The 21,701-nt window shown below is 41.5% G+C and overlaps 1 protein-coding gene across 2 annotated transcripts in view; it reads left to right on the top strand.

Moving 5' to 3' along the window:
- The window catches only part of PDE11A (phosphodiesterase 11A), a 428,560-nt gene that overhangs the window by 157,689 nt on the left and 249,170 nt on the right, over positions 1-21,701 (top strand). For both annotated transcript variants that reach the window (XM_003253771.4, XM_030803549.1), the window contains 2 exons: positions 2,918-3,007; positions 16,044-16,184. In XM_003253771.4, the coding sequence (XP_003253819.2) occupies positions 2,918-3,007; positions 16,044-16,184 (231 nt within the window). The remainder of the gene's footprint in view (positions 1-2,917; positions 3,008-16,043; positions 16,185-21,701) is intronic.

Below are 21,701 nucleotides of genomic sequence, written 5' to 3'. Positions count from 1 at the left end.
TCTATCTTCTTTAAAAATGAGGTCATAGCTTTAGTTTTTATATGGCTCTGAAATTCTTTCCAGGACCCCAGGTCAGAGTTGATCATGCCCAGGTAACCAAAGAAAGATTTTAATAGGAAATTCAGTGATAGGGAATGTGAATTGCCCTTCATCTTTTGTGTACCTCAAGTCCTCTGCATATTAACCTGGCACTCCAGGTGATTCTGTTCTGGATGTTCCGGGTGCTTCACAAGTGCTTCCTGAGTTGGTGGAGGCTGCTGTCATCCCTCACCCACAGCGGGCACTGCACTGCCCTCTGCTGGATACAGAAGGAATTGCTCTATTTTGCCGGCGCTTTGTACCTCTTCCTAGGGCACCATTGTGTGTGCGTGCGTGCGTGCGTTTGTCAGAGAGAGACATAGAGAGTCTATGATATAAACATGCTTTTTTCCCTCTTGCTTTAGAGAAGTCCCAAGTATGTCACTTGTTTTATCTACATTGTGAAGAATTTAGGGAAATAGTTCTGTCAGTTTTTACTTGGAGCATTCTATCTCTCTGGAATCAGAGATTCTGGAGATGAATTTGTTGAGAGTGCAAGGCAGTAGTAAATATCCCAATGCCTAAACCTCCATGATGAGAAAGTCTTTGTTAGGGGTAGGTCCATCACGGCTGGGTGTTTCTGCCCATAGGAGGACTTCTCCATCACAGGCTCCCAGCCTTTCCTCATCAGGCTTCTGCAGAAGCATCCCACCAGTATGATTTGTGTCCAGTTATGTCTACACAGTGGCAGACACAATTAGAGCTCTGTTGCAGAAGGCTGCCGGGCCTGCTGACCCCTGAGTTCCCACTGGGCCCATCCTGACAGTGAGAGGTGACAGTGTACTGGCAGTCCTCACAGCCCTCGCTCACTCTTGGCGCCTCCTCTGCCTGGGCTCCCACTTTGGTGGCACTTGAGGAGCCCTTCAGCCCACCGCTGCACTGTGGGAGCCCCTTTCTGGGCTGGCCAAGGCGGGAGCCGCCTCCCTCAGCTTGCAGGGAGGTGTGGAGGGAGAGGCGCGAGCAGGAACCAGGGCTGTGCGCGGCACTTGCGGGCCGGCTGGAGTTCCAGGTGGGCGTGGGCTTGGTGGGCCCCCCCACTCGGAGCAGCCGGCCGGCCCTGCCAGCCCTGGGCAGTGAGGGGCTTAGCACCCAGGCCAGCGGCTGTGGAGGGTGTACTGGGTCCCCCAGCAGTGCTGACCCAGCGGCACTGCACTCTATTTCTCCCCGGACCTTAGCTGCCAGCTGCCTTCCCGCGGGGCAGGGCTCGGGACCTGCAGCCTGCCATGCCTGAGCCTCCCACCCCCTCCATGGGCTCCTGCGCGGCCCAAGCCTCCTCGACAAGCGCCACCCCCTGCTCCACGGCGCCCAGTCCCATTGACCACCCAAGGACTGAGGAGTGCGAGCGCAGGGCGCGGGACTGGCAGGCAGCTCCACCTACAGCCCCGATGCAGGATCCACTGGGTGAAGCCAGCTGGGCTCCTGAGTCTGGTGGAGATGTGGAGAACCTTTATGTCTAGCTCAGGGATTGTAAATACACCAATCAGCACCCTGTGTCTAGCTCAGGGTCTGTGAATGCACCAATTGACACTCTGTATCTAGCTGCCCTGGTGGGGCCTTGGAGAACCTTTATGTCTAGCTCAAGGATTGTAAATACACCAATCGGCACTCTGGATCTAGCTCAAGGTTTGCAAACACACCAATCAGCACCCTGCATCTAGCTGAAGCTTTGTGAGTGCACCAATCGACACTCTGTATCTAGCTGCTCTGGTGGGGCCTTGGAGAACTTTTGTGTCAATACTCTGTATCTAACTGATCTGATGGGGACATGGAGAACCTTTATGTCTAGCTCAGGGATTGTAAACACACCAATCAGTACCCTGTCAAAACAGACCACTCGGCTCTACCAATCAGCAGGATGTGGGTGGGGCCAGATAAGAGAATAAAAGCAGGCTGCCCGAGCCAGCAGTGCCAACCCGCTCGGGTCCCCTTCCACACTGTGGAAGCTTTGTTCTTTCGCTCTTTGCAATAAATCTTGCTACTGCTCACTCTTCGGGTCCACACTGCTTTTATGAGCTGTAACACTCACCGTAAAAGTCTGCAGCTTCACTCCTGAAGCCAGCGAGACCACGAGCCCACTGGGAGGAACGAACAACTCCAGACGCGCCGCCTTAAGAACTGTAACACTCACCGCGAAGGTCTGCAGCTTCACTCCTGAGCCAGCGAGACCACGAACCCGCCAGAAGGAAGAAACTCCGAACACATCCGAACATCAGAAGGAACAAACTCCAGACGCGCCACCTTAAGAGCTGTAACACTCACCACGAGGGTCTGCGGCTTCATTCTTGAAGTCAGTGAGACCAAGAACCCACCAATTCCGGACACAACAGGCATGTTTAAAACTGGTAGCAGATAGGTCTAGAATCAAGCTGAAATCCCTGCTACAGATGTGAATTGTATGCCATATACATATGGTATATGCCATATGCCAACAAAAGAATTGACTTATACCCTGCCTACCTCCAAATGCGAGTATGGGCACATGCCTTAAATTCCAGGTATATCACAGTTCGTTTACTTATTTATCCTTCTTTTATCCAAGAAATAATACAAGCTGCTTTAGGCACAGTTCCTATGTCACAGCCCTCATAATCTGTTGCTTCACTTTGTCTTCATAGATGTGAATTCTCTAGTTAAAGCTTGATTTACAACATATTTTAGTTAACTTTGAAAAATATTCATTCTGAAGTTAAAATACTAGTATCAACAACTCTGTACTCAATCTCTATAGATGCAAATACAGTATTACAATCAGGCATATAGAGGAAGTGTGGAATTTAGTCTACAAGGGATATATCAATGTTCTTATGTTTTAATGTTCTTACTACTCTCTTTGTCCCAGGTTATGCAGATGTATCTTCCGTTTTGTGGAATCGCCATATCTAACGCTCAGCTCTTTGCTGCCTCAAGGAAAGAATATGAAAGAAGCAGAGTGAGTAAATAAAAACATGGTTGACACTCCTCAATACTCTCCTTCTGGTTTCTGTAAGTCATTATGTCTTTTAAAAACAGCCAATGAATGATCTTTGAATAGTACAGGAATCTTTTTTATTTGTATAATTCTGCAAGGCTGTGGTTGAAGATACACTTTAAGCAATAAGCCCAGATGGAAGTGGATACACATTATCTGTTGTTATTTGGGGGAAGGGGCACAAGCTTCTTTTAAAAATGAAATTGGCTGGGCACGATGGTTTAAGCCTGTAATCCCAGCACTTTGGGAGGCCGAGGTGAGTGAATCACCTGAGGTCAGGAGTTCAAGACCAGCCTGGCCAACATGGTGAAACCTTATCTCTACTAAAAATACAAAAATTAGCCGGGCATGGTGGTGGTGCCTGTAGTCCCAGCTACTCGGGCGGCTGAGGCAGGAGAATTGCTTGAACCCAGGAGGTAAAGGTCACAGTGAGTGGAGATCGCACCACTGCACTCCAGCCTAGGTGACAGAGGGAGACTCCATCTCACATCTATACTATAAGGCAGCAGATATATCCTTGTTTACTTATGGCTTTGAAGCAATAACACAATTTGGTGATGCTTTTACAACTAAGTTCCTTTAAGAAGCAAGTTATGCTACAAACATGATCTTACCCCCACTTCCCAGATTTTATTTTTGAATTGAAACAATTTTTGGATTGAAACAATTTTTGAATTGAAAGGGTTTCTGAAAGTGCCCCTCACTAGATACTTGGAACAATAATGCAAAGACTATTTTATAGTATTATAAAGAAACACTTAGAGAGCTCATTTATACCTTCAGGAGCTATAGATCTAAGTTGCAAAAAAGGCAAAGTCTAGTACTCAAAAAATGCTAAATTATCAAATAGAGATTAAATTATATTATACTCATTCTAATTTTAAATATAGGAAGATTACTGGAACAACTTAGAAATATATTTAACAAAATGATGTTCAAAAATGTTTGAAACCCTTAATCTGGGCATCAAGTTGATTAAAATTTCATTTGCTAATTATTATGATTTATGGATTTTTTATCAGTAAACAGATGAACATAGTTGACTAATATAGCCATGGTCCTTAGCATGGCATACTACATCTTTTCTCTGATTTGATCTTCTTTTCATCTTTAGCCCCATGTCTTACCATGCTCCTGTTTTCATCTGGAACTCCAGCAATATAGTCCCCAATTTCCAGCAAACAATCTGTTTCATTTGATCATACCTTTAGCCATATTCCTCCCTCTACCTTCAATGCCTCATGTCAATCCCACTCCTTCCAACCACACCATCTGCCTCACACATTCTTCAGGACCCAGCTCAGCTTTCTGATTAATCTTCCCTTCTTCACTTACGGTTTTGCCTTGTATCTACTGCCACTATTCTATTATGAATACCTATCACACTGTATTATGATATTTAAGGAGGGCCCACCTCTCCAAATACATTTTGAACTCCTTAAGTGAAGCTTCATGTATGATTAATCTTTGCATTCTTGTGTATGGCACAATTAATTTATTCATTCAACAAGTATTGATTGTGTAGTTCCCTTCACATGCTGTCTATCCAAATCCCAGCCCTTATGGAACTTACTATTCATGAGAACAATACATATTAGATAAGAAAACAATTTTTTAAAATTGCATAGTATAGGTAGCGATAAATACTTCAAGGAAAAATAAAGTGAGATAAAGGGATAAAGGGTTGAGAAAGGGTGGGTTGGGAGGACATTTATTTTAGAGGGTTATCAAAAAGGTCTCTATAAGGAGATTATCTACAAGCAGAAACTTGAATGAAAAGAAGGAGCAAAGCCACACGAAAGTCTGGGGAGAGCATTTCTGGCCATGGAATACCAAATACAAAGGATTTGGGGCAGGAGAAAGCTTGGTCAGTGTGTTTAGAGAGCAGAGAGAAAGGGAGAGAGTGAAAGGGAAAAAAACTAAAATGAGGACGTGGAGGCAGGCCAGATGGTAGAAAAGCCTGTGGGCATGGCAAGGGCTTTGGCTTTCATTCTGAGTGCAATGGAAAGCCATTAGACGATTTTGAGCTGAGTCTGACTTACTTTTAATGGAGTTCACTCTGGCCTCCCTGGAGACAATAAACTGGCTGAAGAGGGAGGGAGAAGGCTGGAGCAGTGAGAGGACTTAGGAAAGAATTGCATTGAAGTCAAAAAATAATATGGCTGGGACTAGGGCAGCAAGAAGTGACAGATTTCCTCCAAAATCAGTGGCGAAATCTATGGGGGCTTGCTGATACGGGAGATGAGTGAAAGAGACTCTTGGCTGGCACAGCTGGCAAGTAAACAGTTGGATACAGGAGTCTAAAGTTCTGGGAAGATGTCAGGACTGGAGATTGAGATTTGGGAACCAGCAGCATATAAAGGCTATTTAAAGCCAGGGATCTAGCTGGGTTAATTTAGGGAAGAATATGTAGATAAGAGAATGGAAAGCTCCAAGGACACGTCTAGGAGCAAAAGAAGGTCACTAGAAGGAGGGACAAAATGCAGATACTCATTTCCTGGAAGGCAAGTGACATCAAGAAGCAGGGCCTATTCAACTGTGTAAAATGCTTCCATTATCTGTTGGATTGGATATTGTCACGCACGTCCGTGTGAAGAGAGTCCACCAACAGGCTTTATGTGAGCAACAAGTCTGTTTATTTCACCTGGGTGCAGGCAGGCTGAGTCTGAAAAAGGAGTCAGCAAAGGGTGCTGGGATTATCATTGGTTCTTACAGGTTTGGGATAGGCAAACAAAGTACATTCTTAAGGGCGGGGGAGAATATTACAAAGTACCTTCTTAAGGGCAGGGGAGAATATATCGTATCAGGATGGAGCAGGAACAAATCACAGTGGTGGAATGTCATCACTTAAGGCTATTTTCACTTCTTTTGTGGATCTTCAGTTGCTTCAGACCATCTGGATGTATACTTGTAAGTCACAAGGGATATGATGGCTTAGCTTGGGCTCAGAGGCCTGACAGATATTATCTTAGATTTTCTTCTCTTTTTCTCCTATCCTGGAGCTAGTCTGCATTGTTATTTGTAAAACTTCCATCACTCGTTAATAAAGCAATTTTAAATTAGAAACAATAAAATTACTATAATGTGATTTGTCAGTGCAAGACTCAAGGCACAATTAGTTTTTCCTCTGAGATAAATGTTCTTGTATATGGATCCCAGAGGCTCTCTCCATGCAATCACAACAAATTGAAGTTAAATAATTGTTCAGTTAATATGATCCATCAGAAGAAATAGTCTAGATGATTAAAGAAATAATGTTTTCCCCATTAATAACAGGGCTTTTTGCTTGTAATTACTGAGACAATTGACTCATTTTTAATGTCTGAACATGAAATTACTGTTCATTGATACCTTACAGAGAGTTGCTGTCCAAATGCCAAATATCAAGATTCACTTAAAAGTTTTTTCACCTTTTGATGTTCCTGTTTGCTTTGGGATCATGGAGCAATATGGTCCTCAGCTCTGTTCAGTCTTTCTTCAGAGTTAATGTAACCACCCAGTGGGTTCACTTTGCCTACTGCCTAGACAAAGCTGATTTCTCAAGACAAGGGAATTGCAACAGAGAAAGAGTAATTCACACAGAGTTGGCTGTGCCAGAGACCAGAGTTTTATTTTACTCAAATCAGTCTCCCCGGATCAGAGTTTTTAAGGATAATTTGGTGGGTGGGGGAAGGCCTGTGAGTAGGGAATGCTGATTAGTTGGGTCAGAGATGAAATCATAGGGAATTGAAACTGTCCTCTTGCCCTGAGTTAGCTCATGGATGGGGGGGGTCACAAGATCAGATGAGCCAATTTGTCCATCTGGGTGGTGCCAGCTGATCCATCAGGTACAGGGTCTGCAAAATATCTTAAGCACTGATCTGAGGAGCAGTTTAGGAAGAGTCAGCTGTATGACTCCTAAGCCATAATTTCTGATCTTGTGGCTAATTTGTTAGTCCTACAAAGGCATTCTAGTCCCCAGGGAAGAAGGAGGTTTGTTTTGGGAGAGGGCTATTATCATCTTTGTTTTAAACAATAAACTATAAACTGTGTTCCTCCCACAGTTAGTTCAGCCTATGCCCAGAAATGAACAAGGATAGTTTGGAGATTAGAAGTAAGATGGAGCTGGTTAGGTCAGCCCAGTTATAATTTTGCAACGGCGGTTTCAATAACCCTACCCAGGATATTTGGTCCTCTTTCAATTGCTCAGTGAACTGGACTCATTTCATGGATTTCTTAACTTATTCAAATGTTTTTTCTCTTCCTTCCTTCCTTCCTTCCTTCCTTCCTTCCTTCCTTCCTTCCTTCCTTCCTTTCTTCCTTCCTTCTTTCCTTTCTCTCTCTCTCTCTCTTTCTTTTTGAAGTGGAGTCTCACCCTGTCATCCAGGCTGGTGTGCAGTGGCACGATCTCAGCTCACTGCAACTTCCGCCTCCCAGGTTCAAGTGATTCTCCTGCCTCAGCCTCCTGAGTAGCTGGGACTACATGCGTGCACTACCACACCTGGCTAATTTTTTTGTATTTTTAGTAGAGACGGGGTTTCACCATGTTGCCCAGGCTGCTCTAGAACTCCTGGCCTCATGTGATCTGCCTGCCTTGGCCTCCCAAAGTGCTGGGATTATTGGCATGAGCCACCATGCCCAGCTACTCAAATGCTTTTTTACCTGAATAGATTCAGAAAAGAAATTTTCACATTTCAAACGATTTCAGGACAAATCAAATTCATTTTTGAAGTTGAAAATTAGTCATGTCCCTGAGATGATGATCAGCACCATGATGAATAGATGTAAATTTGACAATTCATGAAATCCTTTTGTGAGAAATCAGACTTGAGATTGCACCTCTTTCTACATTCTATTGAATCAAGTGCCCTCTGGGCAATTCACTGACTATGTAATTTTCTGATTGCTCTCTGAGAGAAGCATAATGTCTACCACCAGTACATAACCTACTATTCTTAAATCTCTGGAAACATCCATGCCATTAAAAATTCCAAACAAATATTATTTATTATTTATTTTTTATTTTTCACAAATCCATACCTGACCTGAGCAAACAAACATTATGTCAATGCAAAAAAATTGCAGCTAATTTCTTAGCTAGAGAAAACCACGGGTTACTACAAATTTTTTTTTTTATTATACTTTAAGTTTCAGGGTACATGTACACAATGTGCAGGTTTGTTACATATGTATCCATGTGCTGAACCCATTAACTTGTCATTTAGCATTAGGTATATCTCCTAATGCTGTCCCTCCCCCCTCCCCCCACCCCACAACAGTCCCCGGAGTGTGATATTTCTCTTCCTGTGTTCATGTGTTCTCATTGTTCAATTCCCACCTATGAGTGAGAACATGTGGTGCTTGGTTTTTTGTCCTTGTGATAGTTTACTGAGAATGATGGTTTCCAGTTTCATCCATGTCCCTACAAAGGACATGAACTCATCCTTTTTTATGGCTGCATAGTATTCCATGGTGTATATGTGCCACATTTTCTTAATCCAGTCTATCGTTGTTGGACATTTGGGTTGGTTCCAAGTCTTTGCTATTGTGAATAGTGCCACAATAAACATACGTGTGCATGTGTCTTTATAGCAGCATGATTTATAGTCCTTTGGGTATAATGGGATGGCTGGGTCAAATGGTATTTCTAGTTCTAGATCCCTGAGGAATCGCCACACTGACTTCCACAATGGTTGAACTAGTTTACAGTCCCACCAACAGTGTAAAAGTGTTCCTGTTTCTCCACATCCTCTCCAGCACCTGTTGTTTCCTGACTTTTTAATGATTGCCATTCTAACTGGTGTGAGATGGTATCTCATTGTGGTTTTGATTTGCATTTCTCTGATGGCCAGTGATGATGAGCATTTTTTCATGTGTTTTTTGGCTGCATAAATGTCTTCTTTTGAGAAGTGTCTGTTCATGTCCTTTGCCCACTTTTTGATGGGGTTGTTTGTTTTTTTCTTGTAAATTTGTTTGAGTTCATTGTAGATTCTGGATGTTAGCCCTTTGTCAGATGAGTAGGTTGCGAAAATTTTCTCCCATTTTGTAGGTTGCCTGTTCACTCTGATGGTAGTTTCTTTTGCTGTGCAGAAGCTCTTTAGTTTAATTAGATCACATTCGTCAATTTTGACTTTTGTTGCCATTGCTTTTGGTGTTTCAGACATGAAGTCCTTGCCCATGCCTATGTCCTGAATGGTATTGCCTAGGTTTTCTTCTAGGGTTTTTATGGTTTTAGGTCTAACATGTAAGTCTTTAATCCATCCTGAATTAATTTTTGTATAAGGTGTAAGGAAGGGATCCAGTTTCAGCTTTCTACATATGGCTGGCCAGTTTTCCCAGCACCATTTATTAAATAGGGAATCCTTATCCCATTTCTTGTTTTTGTCAGGTTTGTCAAACATCAGATAGTTGTAGATATGCGGCATTATTTCTGAGGGTTCTGTTCTGTTCCATTGATCTATGTCTCTGTTTTGGTACCAGTACCATGCTGTTTTGGTTACTGTAGCCTTGTAGTATAGTTTGAAGTCAGGTAGCGTGATGCCTCCAGCTTTGTTCTTTTGGCTTAGGATTGACTTGGCAATACGGGCTCTTTTTTGGTTCCATATGAACTTCAAAGTAGTTTTTTCCAATTCTGTGAAGAAAGTCATTGGTAGCTTGATGGGGATGGCATTGAATCTATAAATTACCTTGGGCAGTATGGCCATTTTCACGATATTGATTCTTCCAACCCATGAGCATGGAATGTTCTTCCATTTGTTTGTATCCTCTTTTATTTCATTGAGCAGTGGTTTGTAGTTCTCCTTGAAGAGGTCCTTCACGTCCCTTGTAAGTTGGATTCCTAGGTATTTTATTCTCTTTGAAGCAATTGTGAATGGGAGTTCACCCATGATTTGGCTCTCTGTCTGTAATTGGTGTACAAGAATGCTTGTGGTTTTTGTACATTGATTTTGTATCCTGAGACTTTGCTGAAGTTGCTTATGAGCTTAAGGAGATTTTGGGCTGAGACAATGGGGTTTTCTAGATATACAATCATGTCATATGCAAACAGGGACAATTTAACTTCCTCTTTTCCTAATTGAATACCCTTTATTTCCTTCTCCTGCCTGATTGCCCTGGCCAGAACTTCCAGCACTATGTTGAATAGGAGTGGTGAGAGAGGGCATCCCTGTCTTGTGCCAGTTTTCAAAGGGAATGCTTCCAGTTTTTGCCCATTCAGTATGATATTGGCTGTGGGTTTGTCATAGATAGCTCTTATTATTTTGAGATACATCCCATCAAAACCTAATTTATTGAGAGGTTTTAGCATGAAGCGTTGTTGAATTTTGTCAAAGGCCTTTTCTGCATCTATTGAGATAATCACGTGGTTTTTGTCTTTGGTTTTGTTTAAATGCTGGATTACATTTATTGATTTGCGTATGTTGAACCAGCCTTGCATCCCAGGGATGAAGCCCACTTGATCATGATGTATAAGCTTTTTGATGTGCTGCTGGATTCGGTTTGCCAGTATTTTATTGAGGAATTTTGCATCAATGTTCATCATGGATATTGGTCTGAAATTCTGTTTTTTGGTTGTGTCTCTGCCAGGCTTTGGTATCAGGATGATGCTGGCCTCATAAAACGTGTTAGGGAGGATTCCCTCTTTTTCTATCAATTGGAATAGTTTCAGAAGGAATGGTACCAGTTCCTCCTTATACCTCTGGTAGAATTCGGCTGTGAATCCATCAGGTCCTGGACTCTTTTTGGTTGGTAAGCTATTGATTATTGCCACAATTTCAGAGCCTGTTATTGGTCTATTCAGAGATTCAATTTCTTCCTGGTTTAGTCTTGGGAGGTTGTATTTGTCGAGGAATTTATCCATTTCTTCTAGATTTTCTAGTTTATTTGCATAGAGATGTTTGTAGTATTCTCTGATGGTAGATTGTATTTCTGTGGGATCGGTGGTGATATCCCCTTTGTCATTTTTTATTGCGTCTATTTGATTCTTCTCTCTTTTCTTCTTTATTAGTCTTGCTAGTGGTCTATCAATTTTGTCAATCTGTTCAAAAAACCAGCTCCTGGATTCATTAATTTTTTGAAGGTTTTTTTGTGTCTCTATTTCCTTCAGTTCTGCTCTGATTTTAGTTATTCCTTGCCTTCTGCTAGCTTTTGAATGTGTTTGCTCTTGCTTTTCTAGTTCTTTTAATTGTGATGTTAGGGTGTCAATTTTGGATCTTTCCTGCTTTCTCTTGTGGGCATTTAGTGCTATAAATTTCCCTCTACACACTGCTTTAAATGTGTCCCAGAGATTCTGGTATGTTGTGTCTTTTTTCTCATTGGTTTCAAAGAACATCTTTATTTCTGCCTTCATTTCATTATGTACCCAATAGTCATTCAGGAGCAGGTTGTTCAGTTTCCATGTAGTTGAGTGGTTTTGAGTGAGTTTCTTAATCCTGAGTTCTAGTTTGATTGCACTGTGCTCTGAGAGACAGTTTGTTATAATTTCTGTTCTTTTACATTTGCTGAGGAGAGCTTTACTTCCAACTATGTGGTCAATTTTGGAATAGGTGTGGTGTGGTGCTGAAAAAAATGTATATTCTGTTGATTTGGGGTGGCGAGTTCTGTAGATGTCTATTAAGTCCACTTTGTGCAGAGCTGAGTTCAATTCCTGGATATCCTTGTTAACTTTCTGTCTCATGGATCTGTCTAATGTTGACAGTGGGGTGTTAAAATCTCCCATTATTATTGTGTGGGAGTCTAAGTCTCTTTGTAGGTCACTCAGGACTTGCTTTATGAATCTGGGTGCTCCTGTATTGGGTGCATATATATTTAGGATAGTTAGCTCTTCTTGTTGAATTGATCCCTTTACCATTATGTAATGGCCTTCTTTGTCTCTTTTGATCTTTGTTGGTTTAAAGTCTATTTTATCAGAGACTAGGATTGCAACCCCTGCCTTTTTTTGTTTTCCATTTGCTTGGTAGATCTTCCTCCATCCCTTTATTTTGAGCCTATGTGTGTCTCTGCATGTGAGATGGGTTTCCTGAATACAGCACACTGATGGGTCTTGACTCCTTGTCCAATTTGCCAGTCTGTGTCTTTTAATTGGAGCATTTAGCCCATTTACATTTAAGGTTAATATTGTTATTTGTGAATTTGATCCTGTCATTACGATGTTAGCTGGTTATTTTGCTCGTTAGTTGATGCAGTTTCTTCCTAGCCTCCATGGTCTTCACAACTTGGCACGTTTTTGCAGTGGCTGGTACCGGTTGTTCCTTTCCATGTTTAGTGCTTCCTTCAGGACCTCTTTTAGGGCAGGCCTGATGGTGACAAAATCTCTCAGCATTTGCTTGTCTGTAAAGTATTTTATTTCTCCTTCAGTTATGAAGCTTAATTTGGCTGGATATGAAATTCTGGGTTGAAAATTCTTTTCTTTAAGAATGTTGAATATTGGCCCCCACTCTCTTCTGGCTTGTAGAGTTTCTGCCGAGAGATCTGCTGTTAGTCTGATGGGCTTCCCTTTGGGGATAACCCAACCTTTCTCTCTGGCCGCCCTTAACATTTTTTCCTTCATTTCAGCTTTGGTGAATCTGACAATTATGTGTCTTGGAGTTGCTGTTCTCAAGGAGTATCTTTGTGGCGTTCTCTGTATTTCCTGAATCTGAATGTTGGCCTGCCTTCCTAGATTGGGGAATTTCTCCTGGATAATATCTTGCAGAGTGTTTTCCAACTTGGTTCCATTCTCCCCATCACTTTCAGGTGCACCAATCAGACGTAGGTTTGGTCTTTTCTCATAGTCCTATATTTCTTGGAGGCTTTGTTCGTTTCTTTTTATTCTTTTTTCTCTAAACTTCCCTTCACACTTCATTTCATTCATTTCATCTTCCATCACTGATACCCTTTCTTCCAGTTGATCGCATCAGCTGCTGAGGCTTCTGTATTCTTCACGTAGTTCTCGAAACTTGGCTTTCAGCTCCATCAACTCCTTTAAGCACTTCTCTGCATTGGTTATTTTAGTTATACATTCGTCTAATTTTTTTTCAAAGTTTTTAACTTCTTTGCCATTGGTTTGAATTTCCTCCTGTAGCTCAGAGTAGTTTGATCGTCTGAAGCCTTCTTCTCTCAACTCGTCAAAGTCATTCTCCGTCCAGCTTTGTTCCATTGCTGGTGAGGAACTGTGTTCCTTTGGAGGAGAGTTGCTCTACTTTTTAGAGTTTCCAGTTTTTCTGCTCTGTTTTCTCCCCATCTTTGTAGTTTTTTCTACTTTTGGTCTTTGATGATGGTGATGTACAGATGTTAGTTCTGTTTGTTAGTTTTCCTTCTAACAGACAGGACCCTCAGCTGCAGGTCTGTTGGAGTTTGCTAGAGGTCCACTCCAGACCCTGTTTGGCTGGGTGTCAGCAGCGGTGGCTGCAGAACAGCGGATTTTCATGAACCGCAAATTCAGCTGTCTGATCATTCCTCTGGAAGTTTTGTCTCAGAGGAGTACCCGGCCGAGTGAGGTGTCAGTCTGTCCCTACTGGGGGGTGCCTCCCAGTTATGCTGCTCGGGGGTCAGGGACCCGCTTTAGGAGGCAGTCTGCCTGTTCTCAGATCTCCAGCTGTGTGTTGGGAGAACCACTACTCTCTTCAAAGCTGTCAGATAGGGACTTTTAAGTCTGTAGAGGTTACTGCTGACTTTTTGTTTGTCTGTGCCCTGCCCCCAGAGGTGGAGCCTACAGAGGCAGGCAGGCCTCCTTGAGCTGTGGTGGGCTCCACCCAGTTCGAGCTTCCTGGCTGCTTTGTTTACCTAAGCAAGCCTGGGCAATGGCGGGCACCCATCCTGCAGCCTCGCTGCCACCTTGCAGTTTGATCTCAGACTGCTGTGCTAGCAATCAGCGAGACTCCATGGGCATAGGACCCTCCAAGCCAGGTGCGGGACACAATCTCCTGGTGTGCCATTTTCCAAGCCTGTTGGAAAAGCGCAGTATTAGGGTGGGAGTGACCCGATTTTCCAGGTGCCGTCTGTCACCCCTTTCTTTGACTAGGAAAGGGAACTCCCTGACCCCTTGCGCTTCCTGAGTGAGGCAATGCCTCGCCCTGTTTAGGCTCGGCTTGCACACGGTGCGCTAAACTGACTGTCCTGCACCCACTGTTTGGCACTCCCTAGTGAGATGAACCTGGTACCTCAGATGGGAATGCAGAAATCACCCGTCTTCTGCATCGCTCATGCTGGGAGCTGTAGACCGGAGCTGTTCCTATTCGGCCATCTTGGCTCCTGGGTTACTACAATTTAATTTTTAAATAAGTACACAGTTTTCAAGTTAGAGCTTAAGATTTTTTTCCAAGACGTGTGCTTTTCATTCTGCTGTTTTAAAAAAATTAATATGTTTTCTTTCCTGATATATAAATATCTAAATGTTCTCCTGGACAGTTTGGGATAAAGCAGTATTTCCTCTTGGGTAGAGGAATTAAGGAGTGTATATATGTATGTGTGTATATATATTTATATATATATATGGAGGGTATATATATTTTATATATATGAAGGGTATATATATATTATATATATTTATATTATATATGTAATTTATGTATTTATATTTAGCAAAGACTAAATGTAAATTACATATCTATTATATATATATATATTTAAGAATCTGAACCTTAATTAGCATTCACCTCTCTAATTCTTTCAGAGTTATGTAAGGGATGTGTATTAGTGAAAACGTCTCAAGTTTGACCAAGAATCTGTTTCTTCCTGATAGTGAGGAAGAGCTGCTTTATAATTTTCTGAAATCAATATGCTTTGGAGGTATTCATTATTTATAAAATGTTTTTTGGTTTTGGTTTTTTTTTTTTGTTTTTTTTTTCTAGAAAGAGTCTCACTCTGGAATGCAGTGGCGTGATCTCGGCTCACTGCAACCGTTGCTCCCTGGGTTCAAGTGATTCTCCTGCCTCAGCCTCTGGAGTAGCTGGGACTACAGGAACATGCCACCATGCTTGGCTAATTTTTTTTGTATTTTTAGTAGAGACGAGGTTTCAGCATATTAGCCAGGCTGGTCTCAAACTCCGACTTTGTGATCCACCCGCCTTGGCCTCCCAAAGTGCTGGGATTACAGGCATGAGCCACTGTGCCTTGCCAAAATATTGGGTTTGTACCTAGTTGCATTGCAGAAAAATTACTATAGAAGAGGGGAAATGCCTATAGCTAATGGTGATATAATCTCTGTGTCAAACTGAAATATTAATAATCAGAATCTAGTTTTAAAGAGTTTATTCAAGTGAAAAGCTGGGAATGGCCAATTCGGGAGATGCAGACTCCAGAGAAATGGGGTAAATGTTCCAAAGTTAAAAGTTAAGCTCTTGCTTCTACAGGCACAAAGTAAAGAAATTTAATAGGATTTCAGCATTTTCTATACAAGGCTGGTGTATGAGTTATAGCAATATAATTAGTTACAGTTTTTTTCTTTTCTGTACAGCTTGTTTTCTTCATAGCTGGTTTTCATTTTCTTTCCAATTTAAAAGAGTATATTTAACATTCCATCTTAAGGCAATGTTATGGCCATGGAGCCCTTGTGTGAGAAGAGTAAGAGGGAAGTTAATCTGTAATGAAGATCAACAGTGAAGAGGGAAGGGGTCTTCTCTGTTGCTCATTAGTAATTTTCAACATTTTACAAAACAATTTTGGTAAGGAAGAAGGCTAATCTATAGTCAGAGAAACAAGGTTATAGCTGCCTTGGTTACGCTTGCCTTTCAAGTGACCCCTATAATCAGCATCCTTTAAGACTCAAAATAATCTAGAGTTCCAATAGCTTAGGTTTTGAATTACTTATCTTCACACCTGTTCCAAGAACTAGCTCTATTCTGAAGTTGTATTTTGCACTTTAAGCATGTGTTCTAAAATTGAGTGATAAAAATATGTCAAAACAATCATAAAAATTTTTAAAATTAGCTACACAAAAGGATTTATTTTATTAAAGCAAAGACTAAATTAAATTTTAAGGAAAAAAGCAACTTTTTTCAGTTTTACATCCACCTAAATACATCTATTTCATCTTTTCTAGGCTTTGCTAGAGGTGGTTAATGACCTCTTTGAAGAACAGACTGACCTGGAGAAAATTGTCAAGAAAATAATGCATCGGGCCCAAACTCTGCTGAAATGTGAACGCTGTTCTGTTTTACTCCTAGAGGACATCGAATCACCAGTAAGTTATCTTTTATCTTTTAAAGTTGAAGACTGTGTGAATGAAATAAAGTTGAGTTTATTTATCATTAAACTTGTGAAATTGTGACTTGAATCACTCACTTCGTGACTCTTCAACCATGGGGCAACTTTTCATAAAACAAGAGTTTTTTATTTTCTTTATGTGTATTTCATTCTCTTTTTGCAGTCAACTTAGAAACATAGATTTTTAAGCTAATGGGGACTTTAGAGATCTATCCCAGGCCTTTGTAATTGCAGATGAAGGAACTAAGGGGTTCAGTGATTCACCCAACCTCACACAGCTCCATTAGAAGATAAACTCAAGTGTCTGTCTCACATTTTATTTACCTATGAAGGGTAAGGCCCTCAGCATTTCGGGGGGTGGATTTCAGTCCAGACAATGCTCCATGGCCTTCTTAAGGCAAGGAGGAAGCAAACAAATGGGTGGAGATTCAGTACCCTTAGCTCTTGGAGCCCAGACAAACTGGACTCAAGCAGAATGGAATGGCCAACCGAAGCTGGGCCCTTCCCTGCAGCAGATTTGTCCTGTGGAAGCTTCCAGGTTCTTTCACAGCTGCTGTTAACCTGCAAATTCTGGCACAGAGTAGCCTTACCAGGTGAAGGGGGCTGCTGTTCACTTCCCTGCAGGGGTTCCTGCCACTCCAGAGGGAAACATATTGTTCAGGGCCTTAGGGCTGCCTCACCATGGCAATTTGGGGCCAGCCTTCTGGTTTTGTTAAGCCCTTTGGCTTTCAGGGGGAAATCTGCTGGGTAGATAAGCAACAATATTGAAATAATAATCATCATCAATCTAAATTCTTGAAAGTTAAATGTCTAAACCCTTGGCAGCAATTTAATATCTTTGCTGAGAACTTGCTTCAAAGATCGGGAATTGTCTAGCAATTAAGAGTTGCTTTAATACCTGACAGAATGTTATTTTGCCACACTTTACTGACAAAAGATTATTCCCTTTGCCTTTAGGTGTGTTTTCCTCAAAGAATAGGAAACTTAGAGTAAATTTTGGAGATTTAATAAAAAGTATTGTAAGACTCACAATACTGAGTTTCTTTTAAAATCTATATATGTGTAAAATGTTTAGGAGTGTTTCCCCAGATTTTAGCAGAGATTGGGGTTACTTCTGTTTCAGTCAGTGCAGTTTACACAAACAATAGCCTGGAAAGTATCCTGTGATTGTATAAATCTCAGCTGAACCTTGGGAGAACATGCACACACACACACTCCAATAGCCCATACTTACGGAGTGTTTCCAGAAACTTTGTGAAACATTTGCATTCTTTTAATCCTTATCTTATAAGGTAGGTGTTACTATCATCCTATAATAATTTTATACATGAGGAAATAAGGCTCAGAAGGTTGCATGACTTGCCAGTCACCTCCACTGCCTGACTCTAAAGCCCCTTAAAGGAATGGGAAGCGGTGGGGGTGCTCATTAATACCTGGCAGGTTTCAGGGCCGCAGAGAAGCCCCCATTAAACAAAGGCAGGAAGGGGCAACTGTTGGGGCTTTGGCTGCCAGGATAACCTGAACCACCCCAAGGTCCCTGTGGGAGCAAGTGGCTGGAGGTGAGGGTCAGGGGTATGCAGGCTGGAATCTGGACACAGGCAAACTCATTGTTTGCTAGCTCACTTGTAAACAGATATAAAAGCAACTTAAACCAGCTAAGGGTGGTCATTCTTGCTAATCTTCTAACTTGGACTAGTGTTTATGGTGTGGTCTAACTCTTTGGCAAATGACCAAAAAAATATAGATGATGGAAGTTGATATTGAATGTGGGGGCAGAGATGGAGGGAACAGTAGAAACAGCAATATCTTCATGGTATAAAGTAGGGAGAGGAGTGGTCAAAAAATACCATCTAGATAGAGTAGATGGTACAAACGATAACAGCGCTGGCTGGTATTCTACTGAAAGTTCAAAAGGCCTCTTTGCTATCACTGCTCAACATTCTGACACTAATGTTGGGGCAGAAAATTCTGGACCACTCCTCATCATTTCTTCTCTTTTCTTACCCATCCCCCTCCAAAGTGATATTGATGGAAAAACCAAACTCTGTAAAATATTTTATTTTTGTTTTGTTTTGGTTTTTTGATTTTTAAAAATTCTAATTTTCTAAATTTTAATTGATAAATAATAATTTTATGTATTTATGGTATACAGTGTGATGTTTTGATACATGTATATATTGTGGGATAATTATTTATTAATATATAATTTATAATGTATATGTATAATCAAAAACATATTCCTTCTAGCTAACAAAACTTGTACACTGTGACCAACAACTCTCTACTCACTTTTACTTTTAGCCTCTGGCAACTACCATTCTACTTTTTGCTTCTATGAGTTCAACTTTTTAAATTCTAGAAATAAATGAGATCATCCAGTATTTGTCTTTCTGTACCTGGCTTATTTCACTTAACATCCTTCAAGCTAATTCATGTTTGAAATTACAAAATGTTATTCTTTTTAAAGGCAGAATAGCTTTTTTTTTTTTTTTTTTTGAGATGGAGTCTCGCCCTGTCCCCCAGGCTGGAGTGCAATGGCGAGATCTCAGCTCACTGAAACTTCCACCTCCTGGGTTCAAGCAATTCTCCTGCCTCAGCCTCCTGAGTTGCTGGGATAACAGGCACCCACCACCATGTGCAGCTAATTTTTGTTATTTTTAGTAGAGTCGGGGTTTTGCCATGTTGGCCAGCCTGGTCTCGAACTCCTGACCTCAGTTGATCCACCCACCTCGGCCTCCCAAAGTACTGGTATTACAGGTGTAAGCCACGGCACCCTGCCCAGAATAGCACTTTTTAAATGGATAATTGTTTCTATTACCTTGTGTATTTTACAGACTTATTATGGAAAGTTTCCTCTGTCATCAAGTCCCTCAGAGCACCTCCAAAAAAGCATCTCTTGAAATATGAAACTCACTCCTTTTTTTTTTTTTATTTTAGGTTCAGGTATACATGTGCAGGTTTGTTATATAGGTAAACAGGCTTATTCTGAGCCAATATGAGTGACTGTGGCCCAGGGAAAATACAAACAGAAGAAGCCTTGAATAACTGGTCCCAAGGTAGTTGGATCGCAGTTCGGTTTTATACATTTTAGGGAGGCAGGAGTTACAGGCAAAGACATAAATCAATACATGGAAGGTATATATTGGTTTGGTCCGAAAGGGCAGGATATCTTGAAGGAGGGACTTATAGGTTACAGGTAGGTTCAGAGATTCGCAATTGATTAAAGGAGTAAGGCTCTATCTAAAACTTAGAGTCAGCAGAAAGGAATGTTTTAAATTAAGGTAAGCATGCTATGTAGCAAGATTGGTGGCCTGCAGGAATGACTTAACCCTTGCCTTACATGATGTTAGGTCTTGTTTATAATTTGGTATCTTATTGCCACAAAGAGTCTGTTTCGTGAAGTCTTATGATCTCTATTTGAACAGTAATGCTGCTCAGCTGTGTATGAACTCCAAAACGGAGGGCAAATAATGAGGAGGCTATTTGACTTTCCTTCCATTTATGGCCAGGAATTCAGTTTTTAAGGTTTTCTTGGGTCCCCTTGGCCAAGAGGGGGTCTGTTCAGGTGGAGTAGGATTTTATTTTTAGTTTGTAGTGAGAATGAGCTCCTCTAACACCGTAGGGATGAACTCTAAAGGTTAAAAGTGAACCAGGTGAAAAAAATATTAATCTGCTCAGTATTGTGCCAGAAGCAGTGAAGACTTGTTGGCAAGTCTGCTGCCTGTGGAGGTGGTGGCAGAAGTTTGGGGTAAAGGTATCTATTTATGTGGCATCCCCAGCAGAAAACCTGCCAACGCTAGGCATTCCTTTAATGCACTTCTCACCAAAGGCTTCTCAAATATTTAGGCTTGTAGGTGTCACAGTTCTGTGCACCACCCAAGTTGTACAGTAGAAATTATAGAAAGGAGACTAGAAACAGTTACACCACATTCAGGAGAAGAAGCCAGGATAAACAGGAAAATGTTTATCTCTGCCCTCACATTCAATATCAACTTCCATCATCTGTACTTTTTTGGTCATCTGCCAAAGAGTTAGACCACACCATAAAAACTAGTCCAAGTTAGAAGATTAGCAAGAATCACCACCCTTCTAATCTACTGTATTAGAAGATTTTCAAACTTGACAAAGTTATTTTTACTGGAAATATTTCAATAATAGGTATATTTTTATAATAATAAAGGAATCCATATAAGATCTCAATATTACCAAGCAAATCCACAATTATACCTTTTCCATATTACTTATGATCTTTCTTTCCTTATTATTATCAATGAACCTATCACTAGCAGGATGCTTCTTAGACAGTCTTCATCACCTCTGATGCCCTGGTATTTATGATAAACACCAAAGAGCTTTTCCTTATGCAAACTGCTAGTTCCATTTTTAGATGTGTTATAACCAATAGTTATCTACATAACATAAAACAAAAATTTCAGGAAAAAAAGATTGATATCAAGGGGTTAAGGGAAGTCCCCCTGTCCACACCCCTCCCCAACTTGACAGTAAGCATGTGGTATGTTACTTCGGGGGAGGCCTTCCTCAGAATACAAGAACAGCTAAATGGGTTTTTAAGTTCCAAAACGGGCTTTTAAAATTTATAGCAGGGCTTTGCACAGTAGCATGCACCTACAGTCCCAGCTACTCAGAAGGCTGAGGCAGGAGGATTGCTTGAGCCCAGGAGTTCAAGGACAGCCTGGGCAAAATAGTGGAACACCACCTCTGAAAATCAATCAATCAATAAATAGATGAATAAATAAATAATATAATATTTATAGCAGGGTTATTCTGGAAAGCCAAAACTTTTTCCTAAAGGCTTGAATGACTCAGAACCTAAAATTATGAACAAAACAGTAGAATGGAAAGAGAATAGATGAAGCCCTAGACTATCCCATTCTTGGATTGCCTGGACTAAGGGAGGAGAGGTGGAGAGGAGAATAATAAATGTGAGGTCATCAGTCTTCCTCACCTTGCTCCCAAACTCAATTCTCTGTATAGTGGTGGTGGTGGGCATTGGAGAGCAGGTGGGCGGAGTTGAAACTTCCCCCAGACACATGGAAGGAAAAAAGAGGTGACAATGTCAGAGGCCGTAAGAGGCAGTGAGAGCCTGACAGCTTTTCTAGAGTCCCAAAGGAGCATGAGAGGCAAATGCAGCTTTCCCCATTTCCTGGCAGACATTAACAGAGGGAGGGCTGGGGCCTGAAGAAGCCTGGCTGTCAGGATGAGGAAGGGACAGGGTTGTGACCTAGTCCTGGAGGGGCTGTGGATATTTATGCATATCCAGTGTTAGGAATGACTATGCTGAGGGCCAGCAAGGCCTTCTTATCTCAGAACAGAGGCCAGTGTAGGTGAGCAGGTGACTGCAGGCCAGCCGTGTCTCTTCCAAGCACCTGGAAAGGTGCATGTCTCCTTGGTGAAAATTTCAGTATTAAATGAGTCTAAATCTGAAATGACTGAGAAAACCTGAAGTGGCTGAGTTTAACTGGAGTAATCTCTT

This window comes from Nomascus leucogenys, chromosome 22a, assembly GCF_006542625.1.
Source record: "Nomascus leucogenys isolate Asia chromosome 22a, Asia_NLE_v1, whole genome shotgun sequence".
Lineage (NCBI taxonomy): Eukaryota > Metazoa > Chordata > Mammalia > Primates > Hylobatidae > Nomascus > Nomascus leucogenys.
Note: the sequence above shows the minus strand (reverse complement) of the source record. Positions and strands in the feature narration are given on the sequence as shown.